General features: G+C 33.0%; 1 protein-coding gene across 1 annotated transcript; it reads right to left on the bottom strand.

The window, feature by feature from the left end:
* Positions 1-568: 568 nt before the first annotated feature.
* LOC100374988 (1-acylglycerol-3-phosphate O-acyltransferase Pnpla3-like) lies at positions 569-19,534 on the bottom strand. Its single transcript, XM_085498672.1, has 8 exons — positions 19,242-19,534; positions 15,922-16,154; positions 15,466-15,531; positions 13,220-13,496; positions 10,521-10,733; positions 6,833-6,944; positions 6,458-6,577; positions 569-6,185 (listed from the first exon to the last, which is right to left on the bottom strand). The coding sequence occupies exons 1-8, from the start codon at positions 19,402-19,404 to the stop codon at positions 5,822-5,824; spliced, it is 1,548 nt and encodes a 515-aa protein (XP_085354798.1). The 5' UTR covers positions 19,405-19,534; the 3' UTR covers positions 569-5,821.
* Between the last annotated feature and the right edge of the window lie 405 nt (positions 19,535-19,939).

Here is a 19,939-nt window from a genome sequence, read left to right as displayed (position 1 = left end):
TTAACTTTTTTCTTATCTTCAATATTTCTGAAAATGAGCCCTAAATTAGGTTATTTTTGTACCAAACTCTGCAGAAAAGACTATAAATGGGACTATTTTGTGAATTTGTAGTGAAAAGGTTAAGCAGATGTTTATCAACACAGGTTTGACTTTACTTCATATCTCAAAGACTACACACAGAATTAATCTGATATACAATTTGTATAGTGGGAATGGTTACTGTGAAATACCCGGTACTTTATTTTTGCTTGGAATTAATTTTGGCTATTTTCGTCTAAATTGCTCTTAAAAATTAGTTGCCATCACTACGTATGCATTGGAGGTTTTAATGACAAATTCTGTCTCAATCATTCAGTGAAAATAAAATCCAGTGAATATATCTTTTTTCCTATATTTTACATTCAACTTGTCAAAAATCAGCGCAAATAAATTCTTACAAAACACTCAAAAAGTCGTTTCAGTAAAAATAAATTCCAGCGAAAATAAAGTATTTGACAGTAGTAGATTCTTCCTTTCACACTTTTCATCATAAAGAGAGAATGCACATACCGGTAATAACAATGACACATTTAAATTGAAATATTTTTATTTTAGTTGACCACGAGGCTTACATTAAAAGATATAAGCTGTACTCTTGCATTCATTCAACTGTATATGGCAGCAACAAATCAAATAGAAATAACAGACAAATTTGTAGAGAATAATTCAACATAATTGAACACACTAAAAGAATTCATCAACCTTTTTTCATCAGGTTTGGCCTGACTGGAAAGCCTGAACAGTTTGATATCTACGTGTAGTTTCAATGGACAGCATGAGCACTGTGCTAAGACATGATTTATAAGTGAAGTTGCATTTCTTGTGCACTGAAATATATTAAGATTTGAAGACAAACAGTTTTGACAGATATGCCTTGAGTGGCATTTTAATTTCACAAATGTCAAATTGTGATTCTGTTATTTATTTACATTTTTATGTGAATTTTTATTTTGTGTATTTGTCAATCCTGAGAACAGTAAGTGTTGTAAATTCTGTGAATATGTCAAACAAAAGTCTTTCATTACATCGTAGGACAAATTTCTAACTTTGACACTACAATGTTGTAGAGTTCATACCATATAATTACATTCAATTGTGTGAAAACGCTACTAATATAAATGTAAATGATTCAGTTATTAGCACAATGCATAGATTAAAAAAAAGAAAGGAAACAAGTCTATTTTCTCTGGGTTAAAAAATGGCAACATAACTGGCCTTAACTCACATACTGCATTACAGCATTGCAAATCTGCCATACTACTATAGAATACTTTATTTTCACTTGTAATTTATTTTCGCTATTTTCGCTGAAGGGATGATTCCGTGAAAATAAAATCCAGCGAATATACTTTTTTTCCTATATTTCACATTAAACTCATCAAAAATCAGTGAAAATAAATTCCAAGCAAAACGACCAAAAAGCCCTTTCAGCGAAAATTAATTCCAGTGAAAATAAAGTATTCCACAGTATTCCTTCTGACCAATATATACACCATAACATAGTTAAACTGTGGTTACCTTTCCCATTTGTTGGTATTCCTTGAAAGTGTGAAAAATTGTTAGCCCTTTCATTTTATCATGGGCAAAAACCCAAGTCATGTAAGGAACAAAATTTGAAAAGTAGACACTCAATGACTAATGTATAAGAAAATGTAATCTGACTGGTAGTTTTCAAAATGCAAAACAAAACATTACAAGGAGCCTGACTGCTGAAAGAGCTTTATCGTCTAATAAAAACATTGTGGTAGTAAATGCATTCCAGCAAGACTCAAGAAACTACTGTAAAACCATTGATTATCACTGACATTTAATTTTAGTATTTTGAGTTCTATTGTTATTAACAAAAGGAGCAAAATTAAAAAAAACAGTGAGTAATTAATGTGTTTACAGTAGTTCTCAAAAATATCCCAGCAATCAGGCTGTTAGTTTCAAAGAAGAAGTTTTATTAAAAATGACCAAAATATTTGCTAAAAATAAGGAAGACTTTATCATCAAATAAACAAATCTGTCGGGGGTCCACCAAAGGCACCTACATATTAAGTATCAAAGTAATGGGCTTGTAATTTGCAAAATTCCATTTTCTACTCAAGATGACAAAAATATTCCCTTAAAAAAAAGAAGAATCAACAACATCACCACAAAATATACATCCCTGGTATATTGTTTGTTTCATGGTAACTGGGCTTTTGACTCTTACACATTACCGTAACATATTTTATTTTCTTGAAGAAAAAAAAACACAAAAAAAACCAAAAGACTGTATGCAAGCCTAATGCAGAATATGAATTTAAGTGAGCATTTGAAATTAAGTTAGATTGTCAGCTTTGTTTCTCCTTAAAGGTCAGTTTCATTGCATACATGTTTATCTATGAATAAGACCCTAAAGTACTGACAAAATAACATGGGCAAGAAAGTGAGGGCAGGATATCTACTCTTAATATTACATGTATATATATATTTTTACCTAAAACAGCATCAAACACATTTTCAGTTTTTAGCTTGTTCTGGGATGAAATGTCTCAACCTTACCAAATTTCTAATCTGAAAAGTTAACACAGACCCTTGTTTAATTCATATATCCTATAGACAATGTATTTTCAAAATTCACGTTGATTGATACGATCAGGACTCTGTATCATTATCAGGACTAGATTATAAGATATACATTGTTTACAAAATCTATGATTTAAACGACCATGTTTCTTTATTGATCCTTTGAATGCCAAATTTTTCTCCACCATTGTACATTGTGTGACAATGACTCAATTTGAGGAGGAATCTAGTCATGTTAGAACGTGTACAGAATTTAAACACAATATAGAAATCACCAACAATTTGCAATGATTATCCATGTCATATGAATTCAGCTTTGTATATATAATAACATCTGCTAGACACAAAAAACAAGAAATATTCATTGATTCCCCATCATTCAACAATTTTCTTGTCCCTGAAAACAAATTTAAACCTATTCTGATTCGCGAAATATACTGTATATTTATTACAAAGCAAAAGGCCATTGGCCCAAAGAGCAAATACAGTTTCACTTAACAATTGTAACAATAGAGAAAACAAAAATCATTTAAGTTCTGCTTTTCATGGCGAAATAAACATAACTCGCTAACTGATTTAAAATTACATCATTTCTTGAACTCATGAGCGAGATAAATTTGTTGTAAGTGGGGTTGGTGCGGAACCATACAGGCAAAAATTCTGCTCTAATACGTTGATAACAATGGCAAATAGCTATAAAATGATATTCGTCTTCAACATAAAGTTGATTTCGTTCAACACAGTATTCACACAATCTATTATCGAGGGGGACATTTTCATGTCTTCCCTTTTCAATACGCAAATTGTGAGAAGAACAACGTAACCTTGACAATGCAGCTCTGAATTTGAAAACATGGATGCAAGACAAATATTTTTCTTGCTCAAGTGACGACTTAAAATCGAGATAGGAACGGAGTTTGGGGGAAGAAGCAGTGTCGTCGTGCCATACTTGTTGCGCACAATCTTTAATTCTTTGTGTGAACTGCAAAAGAAACACACTTTTCGAGCCTACACCTTGGTTCAGCCATACATGACCGAATCCAAAGCGAAATAGCAAAATTTTTACATTAAAAGCCCAATTTACCGACGTTATAACACGTTGGTCGGATAATCTTTTTAACATTAAATAACATTTATGAGGATATCTATTACCGTCCATTTGTAATAATCTCAGCCAGTAGCTAATGCATCTTTTAAAGTAAATAACATAGAGAGGAAAATGACCACATTCGCCAACAGCTGATAAATCGCTTGAGTTATTACTCACACCGAGTAGAAATTTACAAAATTGATTCTGAACTTGTTCAATTTGAGGAGCGTTCTCGTAACCCCAGATTTCACTATCATATAATAAGATTGGCACAATGATGGAATCAAATAATTTGAATGAATCAGATGTGGTCATACCACCAAGTTTTCGAATCAATACTTAAAGTTGAAACATTGCTTTTTTACCCTGTGCTGATTGGTTTAATTTGGTCGGATTCCAACTTAATCTGGAGGAAAATAATACACCAAGATACTTGTACTGAGGGACGATTTTAATTTCATGATCGCGATAGAACCATTTTTCACCTTGTTTTAGAAAACCACCCCTGCAAAAAACAATTATCTGTGTTTTGTTTAGGTTTAGAGTTAGACCCCAGTGAGAACAAAATTGGTGTACTTTATTTATTTGTCGTTGAGTATGTATTGGCATATCAGAACCCACGGCTACGTCATCCGCGTACATCAAGATATTAAGGTTGTGAAGATCGTTGTCAATGCAAACACCCTCACATCCAACCGTACTAGTGAATGAAACGAGATCATTGATAAAAATAGTAAATAATATAGGGCTAAGCATACAACCTTGACGTGTCCCGATAGTGCATTTAAAATATTCAGTGAGACCACCAGATGAAATCACACAAGATTGCAACTTACTGTACATTGAGCGAATAACCGATAAGAATTTTCCATGAATCCCATAATTGATTTAGTTTCGACCACAGAAAATCATGTTGAATCGAGTCAAACGCCTTAGCGAAATCAATAAAAATACAATAAAAGCGCCCTTTTTTCTTCGTTAAATATTTTGCTGCCATGCCGAAAACCACATTGCGCTTCAGATAATATACAATTCTTACGACACCAGTGGTCTAGACGTGAATTTAGGATTTTTGTTAGAATCTTGCTTGTTACTGATATAAGGGAGATACCCCTGTAATTGTTGACATCAGAATGATCACCTTTTTTATGTAGTGGCGAGATAATGGCTTTACACCAGGTTAATGGAAAGTTGTAGCTGGAGAGTATGTTATTGAATAGAAGCAATAAGACAGGACCAATGTGTGTCCAGCTATGTTTGTATAGTTCTATTACAAGGCCATCGTGACCCGGAGTCTTGTTATTTGCCAAACTTCTAATCGCTTTCTCAATTTCTAACATAGTTATATTTGCATTTAAATCAAGTGGCACATTATCATCACACTGGTCACATTGCTCATCGTGTAGTTCTAGGTTCCTAATTACAGCTTTTTTTGAATTCATTTGCAGGTGAGATTGGTTTGTTTAACAGGCCATGAAAATAATTGTACTAACAGTCCGCTTTAATTTCATTGGTTAGGGGCGCATTACATTTAATATTTCGTAAAATAGCCCAGAATTTCACAGAATCTTGATTTGCTTCTAAAAGTTTGTATTTTTGTTTGTCTATAGATAACCGTTTCTTATTTCTACATATTGCGAAATATACTGTAGTATGATAACATACACTATAACACAGACTCCGTAATTCAAACACAATTAATCTTTTGAATGCCAAATTTTTATCTCACTCAAAATAGGGTAAAAGTTTGTTCCCATATTCTGTAATTTACACTGAATTCAATCTTTATTTTGGACTGAACAAAACAAATGTGACACTGCTTCTAGTTTTTGATCAAAAATTGTTTGTCAACATTTTCTGAGGAAAAGAGCTGACTATAAATGGAATTATTTTTATAGTCATTGGGTTAATAAACAGACATGTATCACTTTCAGTAAAAGCCTACCTGAATATTGAAAGAAGAAAAGGCTGATAACCTGAGCTTAAAAAACGTTAAAAGGCAGTAAAATAGTATTGCAATATAAAAGCACACAAAAAACAATTATTATAAATTATATATGTATATATATTAAATATTTGTACAATTCTTGGATTCCAAATATGCTGCATTTTGGCTTCAAATATTTCTAGAAAATAAAATTATGTGATCTCATCATCTTTGATTTGATTCAAATAAAAGAACTCTGTTTCCAAATCAATTTCTTTACTTATTTTCTGTCCTTGTGCGACGCTGTCATATTTGTCTAAAAGTACTATGTCCGTTTCGTCCAAGAGTGGTGGTAAATCATCAAAACTTTCTTCACAACTTTCTCCACCACTGCCAATACCGTCATCAGTATCCAAGGGAAGATGGATTTCCTCGTCCCCTATCTGCCACTTGACACGATGTGTTTTTTTAAGTCCCACTTCGATTTGAAAATTAACATTCTTCATATCACTTTGTGAATCACTGTTGTTATTCAAGTTCCTTTGACTTTCAGTGATAGCAAGCTGACAACTGAATCTGAAATGAACAAGAAAGAAGACAACAGTTTATATTTGGATATGCTTTGCTATGGTCATATGCTAGAGAAAACTTGGCATTTAAATAAATAAAAATAAATAAAAATCTAAAAATAGCTTAGAGCTAGTCAGATACCAATAAATTTATTGTTCCTTGTATTTATTTGAATTGACTTGATCACCCAAACATGATCTGTGATATCAAGTTTCTTATTAAATAATAATCATGTGTTATGGAGAGATTGATAAATTGTACAAACAAAAATATATCACCTTGCACTGTAACTATGACGACCATCTTCTATGTGTTGTACAACATATTTGGCAATCTGCCACATGAAATAAAGGAAAGCTTGGAGGTCGGTTGGTAAATGAGGTATCCAATCAATAAACCTGAATAACAAGTGAGATATTAAATGGTAAGAAAACAACCAATCAAAAAACGTGTAACGAGATAAACACTTGCAGCTATAAACTACTAATCAAAGAGCTTGTTACAAAATAATGACAGGCCATACATAGGATAAATATGAATAAAAATGTACATGGCTATCAATATAAGGAACTAATGAGAGTCTGTTTAGAGACAGTATTTTACTCTATAGTAGATGAAACATGTTGTTTGGTAAGATAGTAACAATGGCTTACCTGGTCACTATACTATAAGCACTTTGTATTGGCAGCAAACATGGCAGCGTTGCTATGGAGACTAATGATTTTATGTAACTACTATTTACAGATTCACTAGCGTGATGTAAAGCTGTTTAAAAAGAAGAAATATGAGGTAAATTAGCTAAAAGAAATATCTGGGATAAGATTATGTGAAATATTAGGGGGAAGATTGCGGGAAATATCGGGGAAAGATTAAAAATCAAAGAAAGCTTAGAAAGAACTCCCATGTGCTGAGAGTATTGGAAACACATTAAATATAATTCGAAATTACTTAGCTGAAAACTAATTATGCAAATCAGAAAATTAATATGACCAGATTTGAGTGTAAAACTAATGAGGTCTGCGCAATGTAACAGAAAATCTATGTCTCCAAGTTTAATTGAAATGTGATTAGAACCAAAAAATTATGAATTATTATGCTTATTAGGGAATTAATATGAACAGATTTTTACCCCAAACTAATTAGGTTTGTACATTGTCCTAGAGCATCTTTGTACTAAGTTTCATTGAAATGGAATAATTAGTACCGTGAAAACTCCAAAATTTCGACCCCTCTAAAAATTCGATCGCCTATTTATTTGCCGGGTTTCGGTGTTTTATTTACCTCCAAATTTTCGACTCCACTAAAAATTGCCGACTCATTCTTATTCGAAAATTGCGAAAATTGCGACCAGTTTTAGTTTTCCCCCAAACGAAAAAAAACCCGATGTGAGCGTTCAAACGGGACCTTCCTCGAAGGCATGAATCCGGGTTTCTGATTGACTGAGAGATTTTTATTTTATTGGTAACGAAAATATATTCTAAATAAACGAAGTTTCAAATAAAAACGAACACAAAAATCTCGGCATGCTGCGTTTCTGAATTGTTGATTATTACTGTACTCAGTAGTGATTATAATAATGTACACAAAATAAATTTGTTGAATGGTTATGAAATACAAATAAAAGTCAACTTAGTTTCATCGTAAGCGAATGATTCCGGTCTCGTATAAACGTTTGATGCTGTAGGATATCCGCCATGTTCTCTTAGGTCAAATAGGTCAAATCGCTAATTAACCAATCAAAAAGCTGGATGATGCCAACGTGTTCAAATTACCATAGCTTATTTAAATATGTTAATGTTATTGAACGCAATGCGGAAAAGATTGATGTTGTAGTACGATATTTTGGCTTGGATTTTGATGCGAAAACAGCATGATTTTTTTTAAATAAAAAAATTAGTTGTTTTTAAAAAATAAACTGGTCATCTGAAGAATAATTTAACATTGTTCACAGTGATAACAGCTCATTCTCGAAAGGAAGCTTACCCGCTCACGCTAGTCACGATAAAAATCATACACGTGTACTCTTGAATAGACAGACGTCAATGACTACGGTAAAACTTACTCTATTTTAGCCGGCAGGATTGATTGAAATGTCCGAAAAATGACGCCAAAATACACCTTAAAAGTCCCATTTTATTTTCTTAAATCCCATTTTATTTTTTAATCCAAGGGCGAATTTACGGCAGAATTTGGTCCCTCAAATAAGGGACACGTGAGCTTTGATTCTAACCGGATACATTGCACTGGGTCGGGGAGATAGTTTGCTAAACTTCCATGTATCTTTTGTCCAATGGGTACCTGTACTTCGAACATTCGCAAGTTTTCCTAGGTAGTGCGAGACAGCTTTGTCTTTTGACCTATTAGTTTTGTGCTGACCTCTTCTCCGCGTCTTGATGTTTTGTTTTGCTTGTCATAATACTCACTGATTGATGACTTTGTTTAGATTTTGAGTTACAACTCGGCCACAACCTTTGCTTTTACCGTGAAACATGAGGAAGTTTACGTCAATTGACGGACATTGCATTTTTTAAAAACTAATGAAGCACACTGTCTATCATCCCCATTTTTTTTTGCTGATTTCTATTCTGAAAAATTCGACCGTCCGAAAATGCACCTTAATTTTGACTCTAAAAACACGTCACATTTCTAACACCAATTATTTAAAACCAGTCGAAATTTTGGAGTTTTTACGGTACTTTAGATATCAGTGTGAAAGCTTAAAATTGGTTAATTATGCAAATTAGGTAATTAATATGTACAGATTTTAACCCACAATTATTCAGGTCCGTCTATTGTCCTACAGCATCCTTGTACATTCATTGATATGTGATGTATAGTACCTGAGATATCAGTGTGAAAGTTGGTTAATTATGCAAATTAGGTGATTAATATGCACAAATATTTACCGGAAACTAATTGGGTCTGCATAATTCTAGATTCATTGAAATGTGATGATTAGTACTTTAGATATCAGTAGAAAAGCTGAAAATTAATTATGCAAATTAGGTAATTAATATGCACAATTATTTACCCTAAAACTAATCAGGTCTCTGCATAGTCCTAAAGGATCTATGTACCAAGTTTCATTGAAATGCGATGATTAGTACTTGAGATACCCGTGGAAAAGCTGAAAATTAACTAATTATGCAAATTAGGTGATTAATATGCACAAATATTTATCGAAAACAATCAATCTCTGCATAGTCCTTGAGTATGTAAGTACCAAGTTTCATTGAAATGTAATGCTAACTACTTATATCAAATGCTGAAAATTAATTAATTATGCAAATTAGGTAATTAATATGTACTGATATTACCATAAAAACTATCAGGTCTGTGCAGTGTCGTATGACATCTATGTACCAAGTTTCATTGAAATGTGATGATTAGTACTTGAGATATCAGTGGAAAAACCGAAAATTGACTAATCATTATGCAAATTAGGTAATTAGTATCCACGGATTATTACCAAAAACTAATCAAAACCTAGCATTAGTTCAGAGCATCTATGTACGAAGTTTCATCAAAATCCAATGAGTGGTTGTTTAGATATCAGTGGAACAGTCATGGAACCACTAAAAAATAGCTAATTATCATGCAAATTAGGTAATTAATATGCACGGATTTTTACCAAAAATTAATCAATCTGCGCATATGTTCAGAGCATCTATGTACCAAGTTTCATCAAAATCCAATGAGTGGTTCTTTAGATATCAGTGGAACAGTCATAGAACAGCTAAAAATTAGCTAATTATCATGCAAATTAGGTAATTAACGAACATGGATTTTTACCAAAACCTAATCAAATCTGCGCATTGGCCCAGAGCATCTATGCACCAAGTTTCATCAAAAACCGATGTATGGTTCTTGAGATAGCAGTGGAACAGTCGGACACACATACACACACACACACACACATACACACATACACACATACACACACACATACACACATACAGACACACTAACTGCAAAGACTCCCATTTTGTGCTTCGCACATGGGAGTCAAAAATAGCACTAGATTAATATCTCATAATAAAGTCACTGAAAACACATCATTTCCATTACATGCTGACTATATTTTTGGATAAAATGTACAACGTAAGTTTATTACGATTAGGGAAATTAGAAAGATCATCAATAAAAATTAAGTGATATAATTGCTCATTTAAGATTCTAGAAAGATGCACTTTTATAAAATGTCTTCATAAGTGTAGTTAATTTCAGTGCAAATGTACAGAGAAGTACACAATGCTATTACATTGCAAAACCAATGAATGTGCTTGTTCCTATTGTTGTTAGTTTTGAGAAAGGGACATACAAGTGTTTCAACAGACCTACCTGCTAAGACTGGTTGTGGTAAATTATCAATCAAGGCAAATTCTTGTTTTTTGTCATTACAATCACTACAATGTTCCATTTCTTCTATTAAATAGTCTTCTTCGTCATCTTCCAATATTACAGAGTCAGTGCCGTCTTCACATAACATCATTGAACTCATATTCACTTCACTGATGGAACGAAGACTAAGATGACGGGTACAGCTAACTAAACCTGTAAATGTAAAACACAAAATGTAGGATGTAGTTTGTCTTATTATAAACATACAGATATAATTTATGCATTTATCCAATATTTTAAAGGGGGATGGTTGTCGCGTCATGCATGAGCAAGATATGGACTCGTATGATTGACCAACGAGCACAAACTGAGACGTTACCAACTAGATAATTTCTATGGTGGTTGCAAGGTATTACAGCAAGTCTCAGAAGTATTGGGGCAGCCAATTTGCAAACTCGCTAGCGAATTGGCTAAATGTTTGGGTTTTGACTAAACAGTTGGCTTTCGAACCTCGCTGGCGCCAACTCGTGGTCGCGTCCACTCCGGGAGAGTCTATTTTTCATTAGGGAACATAGTATGCTTTTACGTAGCCTGGTACATGTCTGGATTCCCCTGAATGATTGCTTTGCAAGGCGGGGTAATGTGAAAGTAGATTCCCATGTCAGCCTGAGAATGGCCAGAGTCAGCTGGCGTACAAGTGATAATATGATAAATGCGATTAATCCACCGATATTTACTATATGGGGGTAGCCATCTTGAACACTGATTGAAACTAAATAAAGAAACAAGTTTAGAAAGTTTCCTATAAATCAGGGAGAAAATAAATTTTCACATCCAAACGATTCGTTGGGGTAACATTAAACCACAGTCCTTCTATATAAACCAACCGCTTATAAAATTCCTTGTATATGAACACCATAAAGAAAATAGAACACTTTCCCTGGTATATTTGAAAGTGAAATCGCCATCCAACTAAAGTATGACGACTGTCCCCTACTGTTATATAGATTCACCCAGAGTGGGCGTGACCACCGGACGGCGCCAGGAGATTCAAAAGCCAACTGTTTAGTCAAAACCCAAGCGGGTTTGCAAATTGGCTGCCCCAATACTTCTGAGACATGCTGTAAAAGAGTCATCAACTGTGTATGTCTCACTGAGGTCAAAACTCGAACTTGTGATTCCCATTAGAAGAAAGCAATGAATTGTGGGAAACTCAATGTTTATCATAAAAAAATGTCACACACGTGTGGCACGACAACCACCGCCCTTCAAGCTGATACATAATTTTACTTGACTTCTAAAAATTTCACTTTTCTACACACATAAAATGTAATTTTTCTGATTTCTCTAAACCAATCAGTTGTCATGAAAATTGAGTCTCTAATTAATATCATGTACATTGTACATGTATATTGAGACAGATAGATATGATTGGATCTTTTGATATCATGGGACAAACATACATCCCATCACACTAATCCTTGCCTCTAACTGAATAGTGAAGCTGAGATAGGAGAACTGACAATATTTGTTTTTCAAAATGGCAGATTGTCAACATACCATCTTTCCACCATAATAATTACTATACTGCACAATCAAGGTATTTATGCACATGTACAACCTTTCATGCTTGTTTCACATGAATGAAAACAATACGCGTATAAACTATTCAGGATTTAGAGCACCAGATGTTGCAATACCTTGACAACAGCTGTCAATCACTGTCATTGTAAAACAATGTGTTTTTTGATGACATGTCCAATATTCACATAGCTCAGTTTACGAGGACTGTCTACATATAAAAAATTATAATACAGATAGACTGGGGGATAGATTACAACAGTGCAGGTCAAGGGTAAAACTGAATTAGTAAATTAATTAATTAATTAGGAAAGGTGAGATATTTCATGGATGGCAATATTATTGGTGAAGCCAAAAAAAATGACAAAAGTGATATAAACTCGGGTAGACTTTGCCCTTTGTTGTTATGCTTTGCATGTGATTAATCAGGTTGAACTAATGAACAAGTACCCGGTAAGGGACGACGTCAAAAGATCGATGTCGGATAAAAAACTTATTTCCTTTAGTTTGGGGGTGGGGGGTTTTGACCTCAAAAAGTTTCCATCCTACAAAAACGATTTTATTTTTTAATGAAGTCAAAAAAATCTTGGAGTATTTGTAGTTCTATCCAATCATGGACAAAAATAACCGAAAAGGAAAAAAAACACAGAAAAATGGTTTGGTTCGAGTGTAAATCTGTGCGTCAAATGAGGTGCATTTGTAAACTCTTTTTACACCGACAACCAACTGCTATGCAATACTACTGTCCGATTATCAATTTGTATTTAATGGTGAATGTAGTCTGACACCATGACCAATATTTATCAATTAAGTTTCAGTGGGGGGTAGAGGGGTTTGGAAAAAACTAAAGGAATTAAGTTTTTTATCCGACATCGATCTTTTGACGTCGTCCTTAATACACATCAGAATATAAACAAAGTTTTACACTAAACAATAATATATTCAAGTTAAAAATGAATTATTAGGCACATTTTTTTCATGGGTAATGAAGAATGAAAACCGATATACCAATAATCTCCATTAACATTATGGTGAAAAGAAACTGGAGTTCATGAAATGGTGACATAATACCAGTCAGGGGTTAGTTTTCGAAAATAATCAATAAAAAACAATCTTACCTCTCTGTTTTAAAAATGTTAAAGCATCTTCAAATCCCTGCCGACACATTTTAGTCATAATTTCTGGTTCCGGAGGAAACAAAGCCCTTGACAGTCTATATAAATTGGAAGGGGTTAACTGTATACTTGTACCAGATAATTTCATATGTAGATAGTTACTAGTGTCATCTGATGGTGGGCATATATCACTCTCTCCTGCAAATGGTGATACTGTAATAGTATTTTCGGCATCACCGAAGGACGGTACGTTATCACTAACACCACCATCTATATATCGCTGAAAAATGAAAAGCAATTTTGTAATCATACTGTTGAGATTTAGAATTTCAAAATTTTCATCCTAGCACAACAACTGCATTTTCAAATTATTTCGAGCATGTACTCAAAATTTTCATCCTAGCACAACAACTGCATTTTCAAATTATTTCGAGCATATACTCAAAATTTTCATCCTAGCACAACAACTGCATTTTCAAATTATTTCGAGCATATACTCAAAATTTTCATCCTAGCACAACAACTGCATTTTCAAATTATTTCGAGCATATACTCAAAATTTTCATCCTAGCACAACTGCATTTTCAAATTATTTCGAGCATATACTTAAAATTTTCATCCTAGCACAACAACTGCATTTTCAAATTATTTCGAGCATATACTCAAAATTTTCATCCTAGCACAACAACTGCATTTTCAAATTATTTCGAGCATATACTCAAAATTTTCATCCTAGCACAACAACTGCATTTTCATATTATTTCGAGCATATACTCAAAATTTTCATCCTAGCACAACAACTGCATTTTCAAATTATTTCGAGCATATACTCAAAATTTTCATCCTAGCACCAACAACTGCATTTTCAAATTATTTCGAGCATATACTCAAAATTTTCATCCTAGCACAATAACTGCATTTTCAAATTATTTCGAGCATATACTCAAAATTTTCATCCTAGCACAACAACTGCATTTTCAAATTATTTTGAGCATATACTCAAAATTTTCATCCTAGCACAACAACTGCATTTTCAAATTATTTCGAGCATATACTCAAAATTTTCATCCTAGCACAACAACTGCATTTTCAAATTATTTCGAGCATATACTCAAAATTTTCATCCTAGCACAACAACTGCATTTTCAAATTATTTCGAGCATATACTCAAAATTTTCATCCTAGCACAACAACTGCATTTTCAAATTATTTCGAGCATATACTCAAAATTTTCATCCTAGCACAACTGCATTTTCAAATTATTTCGAGCATATACTCAAAATTTTCATCCTAGCACAACTGCATTTTCAAATTATTTCGAGCATATACTCAAAATTTTCATCCTAGCACAACTGCATTTTCAAATTATTTCGAGCATATACTCAAAATTTTCATCCTAGCACAACTGCATTTTCAAATTATTTCGAGCATATACTCAAAATTTTCATCCTAGCACAACTGCATTTTCAAATTATTTCGAGCATATACTCAAAATTTTCATCCTAGCACAACTGCATTTTCAAATTATTTCGAGCATATACTCAAAATTTTCATCCTAGCACAACTGCATTTTCAAATTATTTCGAGCATATACTCAAAATTTTCATCCTAGCACAACAACTGCATTTTCAAATTATTTCGAGCATATACTCAAAATTTTCATCCTAGCACAACAACTGCATTTTCAAATTATTTCGAGCATATACTCAAAATTTTCATCCTAGCACAACTGCATTTTCAAATTATTTCGAGCATATACTCAAAATTTTCATCCTAGCACAACAACTGCATTTTCAAATTATTTCGAGCATATACTCAAAATTTTCATCCTAGCACAACAACTGCATTTTCAAATTATTTCGAGCATATACTCAAAATTTTCATCCTAGCACAACAACTGCATTTTCAAATTATTTCGAGCATATACTCAAAATGTAAATGCAAATGTAAAATGTTCATACGATTGAACTAAAATGATTACTGTAAAATACTTTATTTCCACTTATATTTTAGGTATTTTTGCTGAAGGGATGATTCAGTGAAAATAAAATCAAGCGAATGTACTTTTTTTCATATTTCATATTCTACCCATTAAAAATCAGTGAAAATAAATTCCATACAAAAAATCCAAAAAGCCTTTTCAGCAAAAATTAATTCCAGCGAAAAATATAGTATTTTACAGTATTTCAAAATAACACAATCTAGTCTGAACAAATGCACACAATCAATGCTAGCCAAGTCATACTTACAACTCCTTTATAAGATGGTGGTATTAACCCTGAGTAGAACGGTATGAATGCACTGCATAATAATGCCTGTCAAAATATGAAACACGTATAGTTGGATTTAACAGAGAGTGGTTTCATGAAATGTCAAGTACCACATGTAATGATACATTTTGTATAAAATAATATCCAGAAAGCCAAGTTTGTAAACTTAGAAAGTTAATTAAATGAATTCATGGTCACAGGTGGTTCAATTAAAATAAAACAATGCTGGTAATTAAAACATCTATTGATGGGCAAACAAAAAATTCATTAAATCCTTTTATCAATTCATTATAAAGCAACAGTCAATGAAAGATAGCCACTTGCATTTTTCTGTGCTTTTTGTTCAAGGTATCAAATGGTAGATACATTAATTACACTATGCACATGAAGATAAAACAGCGGCAGCAAAAACTGATCATTTTGAACTGATCATACCTGTATAAGGTCCTCCCTGCTATCAAACTGTGAAATCATAACATTGGCACCATCTGAAAGCCTTGTCAGCGATACAAATAAACGGCCGCTGGCACATTTATGAGCATCTGGAGGTAGTACTTTTCGTAGACCATCTTGTACAATCTTAGTAACATTAAAACTTGGATGCAGGGGTCCTAGTGTATGTGAACGTGCTCTCATAACAATTTCAAGTACATCTTCTGTACATTCACCTGAATAATTCAATGCATACAAATGTTATTATAAATTGTCCAATAGTAAATTTCATTTCTTCGTTGGTTCAAGAAAAATAGACGAGGTTCTAGAAAGGATTTTTGAATAACTTTCAAAAACACCACACGTATAAACAATTCCAGTATGAAAGGCTCTGTCACCATTGATATTTCATAGACATGTTTTCAAATAAACATAAAATTTTATTAAGAACTGCAAAGAGCAGACATACATTTGTCATCACAGAGTTGTTTTTATTCCAATAACAGCTCTTCATTTTTTGTACTTTAACCATAATCATAATAATTTTTTTTTCATTTTGTTGTAAAGTTATAGAAAAGGGTACACACTTTTGACAAAAAAAAAATATTACATTATTTTTTATTCAACAAACAATTGAGAGAATGATGACATGTATTAACAATGCATTTACATATAACCACTGTGTACAATGTTGACAGTCACAGTTTAATGGTTATTGGTGTATAAAAGTAAAATAACCTGTCACTAGCTGTTTTTGTTTTTTTACGTATTGATTTACAATGCATACTTTACAGACTAGATATAACATGCAAATAAAAAATCAAATGAAACAAGCTCGTAGGATGATTGGCACCTGCTATGCTCAAAAAACAAACATGTTTTCGGATGGTGCCATGGTATAAGACATGAACGTGAACCTAAAATGAGTTTATAACTAAAACCGGGGCCTAAATAAGAAGTTCACAATGAGCATTAAGCATCTTCCAAAGTCACTTCACTTTATTACTATGTTATTATATTATTTCTTATGTTTTAATATTCACGCAATTGACCCTTTACCCAAGATTTCGGTAGGATGACAAACACTTTATTTCCAATTGTTTTGCGATTGCATTTGCTAGATTATTAGATTGAACGCAGCATTCAGTCAAAGTTCATGTTTATACAGTATAACAATGTCGACGTCAGTGGTCTCTCGTCAGTCTGCAACTTAACCAGAATCAAAAGCATGATCATTTGAACACTGATATTACAAGACTGGTAAGAGATGACACATTTTGTGCAATAGAATTCAAAAATAATTTTTTTTGGCTGTTGCCATGACAACAATGGGCCAGGATTTTTTCCGTTTGATTTTACCACCCAACTACAGTGAAGGTATGACCAGCCAGAAAAATCACAGAAGAGTTAAAAAGCTATTCCTGATGAAAAATTACCCAACTTTGAGGTCAAATTTTTTGGTAATGAAAAAAGATATCAAAAAAACAAATAAGAAGTAACTTTGTCCGTGGTCAAGCTGAGTAGAATGAGCTATGTCTGACATTTTTAATCCTAGATATGTATGAGGAGATACATTTGGCACGAAGCCATAAACTATATTGACGTCTCTCTCATTTGTATAAAGTAATTCCTGCTGCTGAATCCGAATACAGCTAAAAGTGAAGAAAAAATCATTCCCAACATGCAACAGCTTTATAGTCTTTTCTCAGTCACTATGCTATTGTTCTTTACTTTATTTTAGTACTCAAGTTGCATGTTGGTAAAACCAGACATTAGTAATAATAATACACTTATCCAACACTAAGTGAACTATTAGTCTTTTTCAGCTTGTGAGGACCTTTGATTTGAGTAGACAAAATAGTAAGACAATAGTAGCTACTATCATTTAGATTACCTGTGTCCATCATGATAACATTTTTGAACATTCATTTTTTAGAATGGAGCTCTTTGAGGTAATTTGAATATTTATGCAATAATGTGAGACTGCCCCTAATTTTCAAATAAATGTCTAAATTTTACAAATCTCCATTAAAAATCTGCTATTTTGAAAGTACTCTGATCAGTGAAATGTACTATAAGAGAAATGATGGTTTCCATTAAAGTTACACAGAACAAGAGCATATATAATTCATTAAAAACTTTTAAAATTAAAAAATTACAGTCTGAAAACTTGTGTAGAAAGCCAGCTTGTACAAACATATAAAAAATATACTGCTTCGTTGAATGTGAGACAAAAGCATTATGCTAAAAACCAAAATAATTTCATATAAAAAATTCTTTTTCTTAACCCAACGACCCAAACTGTAACACCCAACATTCTATATTATCATATGTAGGTCACAAGTGAAAAGGTTATTGAGTACACAAAAGTACACAATCTAACTGACCGACCCATTCTTTGTAGGTAACCTGAATATCACGCTACTACTACTATTACTAACTTGTGACGCACCTCAAAATGCAATGCAACACTAAGTAATTAACTTTACATGAACAATTTGCATATAACTGTTACTTTGACTTACAGTTTTAAAAAAATTATATAGAAAACACACAAATTTTCAGTACTGGAATTCCATATGGGCAGGCAATTTATTATCAAGGTCAAGTGACCTTTTGTATTCACAGTAACTGCCCTATTTAAGTAAAGTACATCACATGCCTACATCATGTGACTGTATTTACTTGGCTTCCTGCCAGTTACAATATCAATTCCAACCCCGGGTTCCAACCATAGAGCTCCATGTTCCAATCAAATATTGATGTTTCAGTGAATATCCAATGATTGAAATAAGTCAATTATTAATTCAAATAAATCGCAATGTGTTGCCTGGTGATGAGAAGTTGTGAAATTATGCAAATTAACTGCCTAACTACGAAAGTTGAGAAACGTCCTAAAACAGTTAATAGTGCTAACTATTTACATGTAAAATCGATAGATAGAAAAAACTGAGTTTGGAGTACCAGTATTTTTTTCCAAATGAACTATATTGTAATGCATTTTTTTTTTTCATTTTGTAAATGCCTTCTACTGATACTCCACAGATTAAATAATGCATTAAATGTCAGCCTTATAGATATTCAGAATGTCCCAAAAAAAAAATACAACTGGCAATTTAGAAGAACTACTCGGTCAGTTCTCTGGAAAACTTTGTACCATTAGGGAATGAACTTAAAAACCGCTTTACCAACTCACGATCACGTCTGCCCGATAAATAAATAATTATTAATTCATAACTGTGTAGTAGAAATATGATATGGTGCTTAATATTCAAACCAATATAACTATTACCGCAATACGAAATTATCAATAGAAGACTCACCTAATCCAACGTCGCATACAAGAAGACAACCAAATATGGCCCCGGCAGAAGCCCCGGCGATACGAGCACCAACCATCAATTCAGAAGCGTGTGTTTTTATACAACTCCCCACCCCCAAATGATATATACCAAGAAAACCACAGCCTGAAAACGACAGATTCATGTTCTTTGACCAGCCAGGAAATATGCTTCAAATGTAAGATATTATGGCCACCAGTATTAGCGGCCGATGGACCGGGTAAAAAATGAGCACATTTTACACGAGTTAAAAAAAAAACGACAATCACAAACCAGTGTTTACATCTACGTCATGTACGACCTCCACGACCTTGAGGATGATTGGGTAGAATAGATCACGTGATATTACCGGCACACGACTCCGCTTGATATTAATCATAATATTTGCAGTCATATATGTACAAAGTAATTTTATCTGCATATAATTATACATTTGTCGTTTCAACATATTTCCCATAACTTCGAATAAAAGCGACAATTTTAGTTCATGAGATGGCACACGGACGTTTTCGTTTAGATCGACAAGGTGCGACGTTAGATCACTAGGCGCTTATTGGATGCAAGATGACTCCACCTACAACGCGCCCACAATCAATAATAAATTACTTAGTAATGCCAAGGAGATAAAAAAGGATATACATATAAATGGAAATACGAACGGAGTCCCGGTTCAAAAAGCT

This window comes from Saccoglossus kowalevskii, chromosome 1, assembly GCF_978046115.1.
Source record: "Saccoglossus kowalevskii chromosome 1, keSacKowa6.1, whole genome shotgun sequence".
NCBI classification, from domain to species: domain Eukaryota; kingdom Metazoa; phylum Hemichordata; class Enteropneusta; family Harrimaniidae; genus Saccoglossus; species Saccoglossus kowalevskii.
The sequence above is the reverse complement of the archived record's forward strand: the minus strand, read 5'-3'. Positions and strand labels throughout refer to the sequence as shown.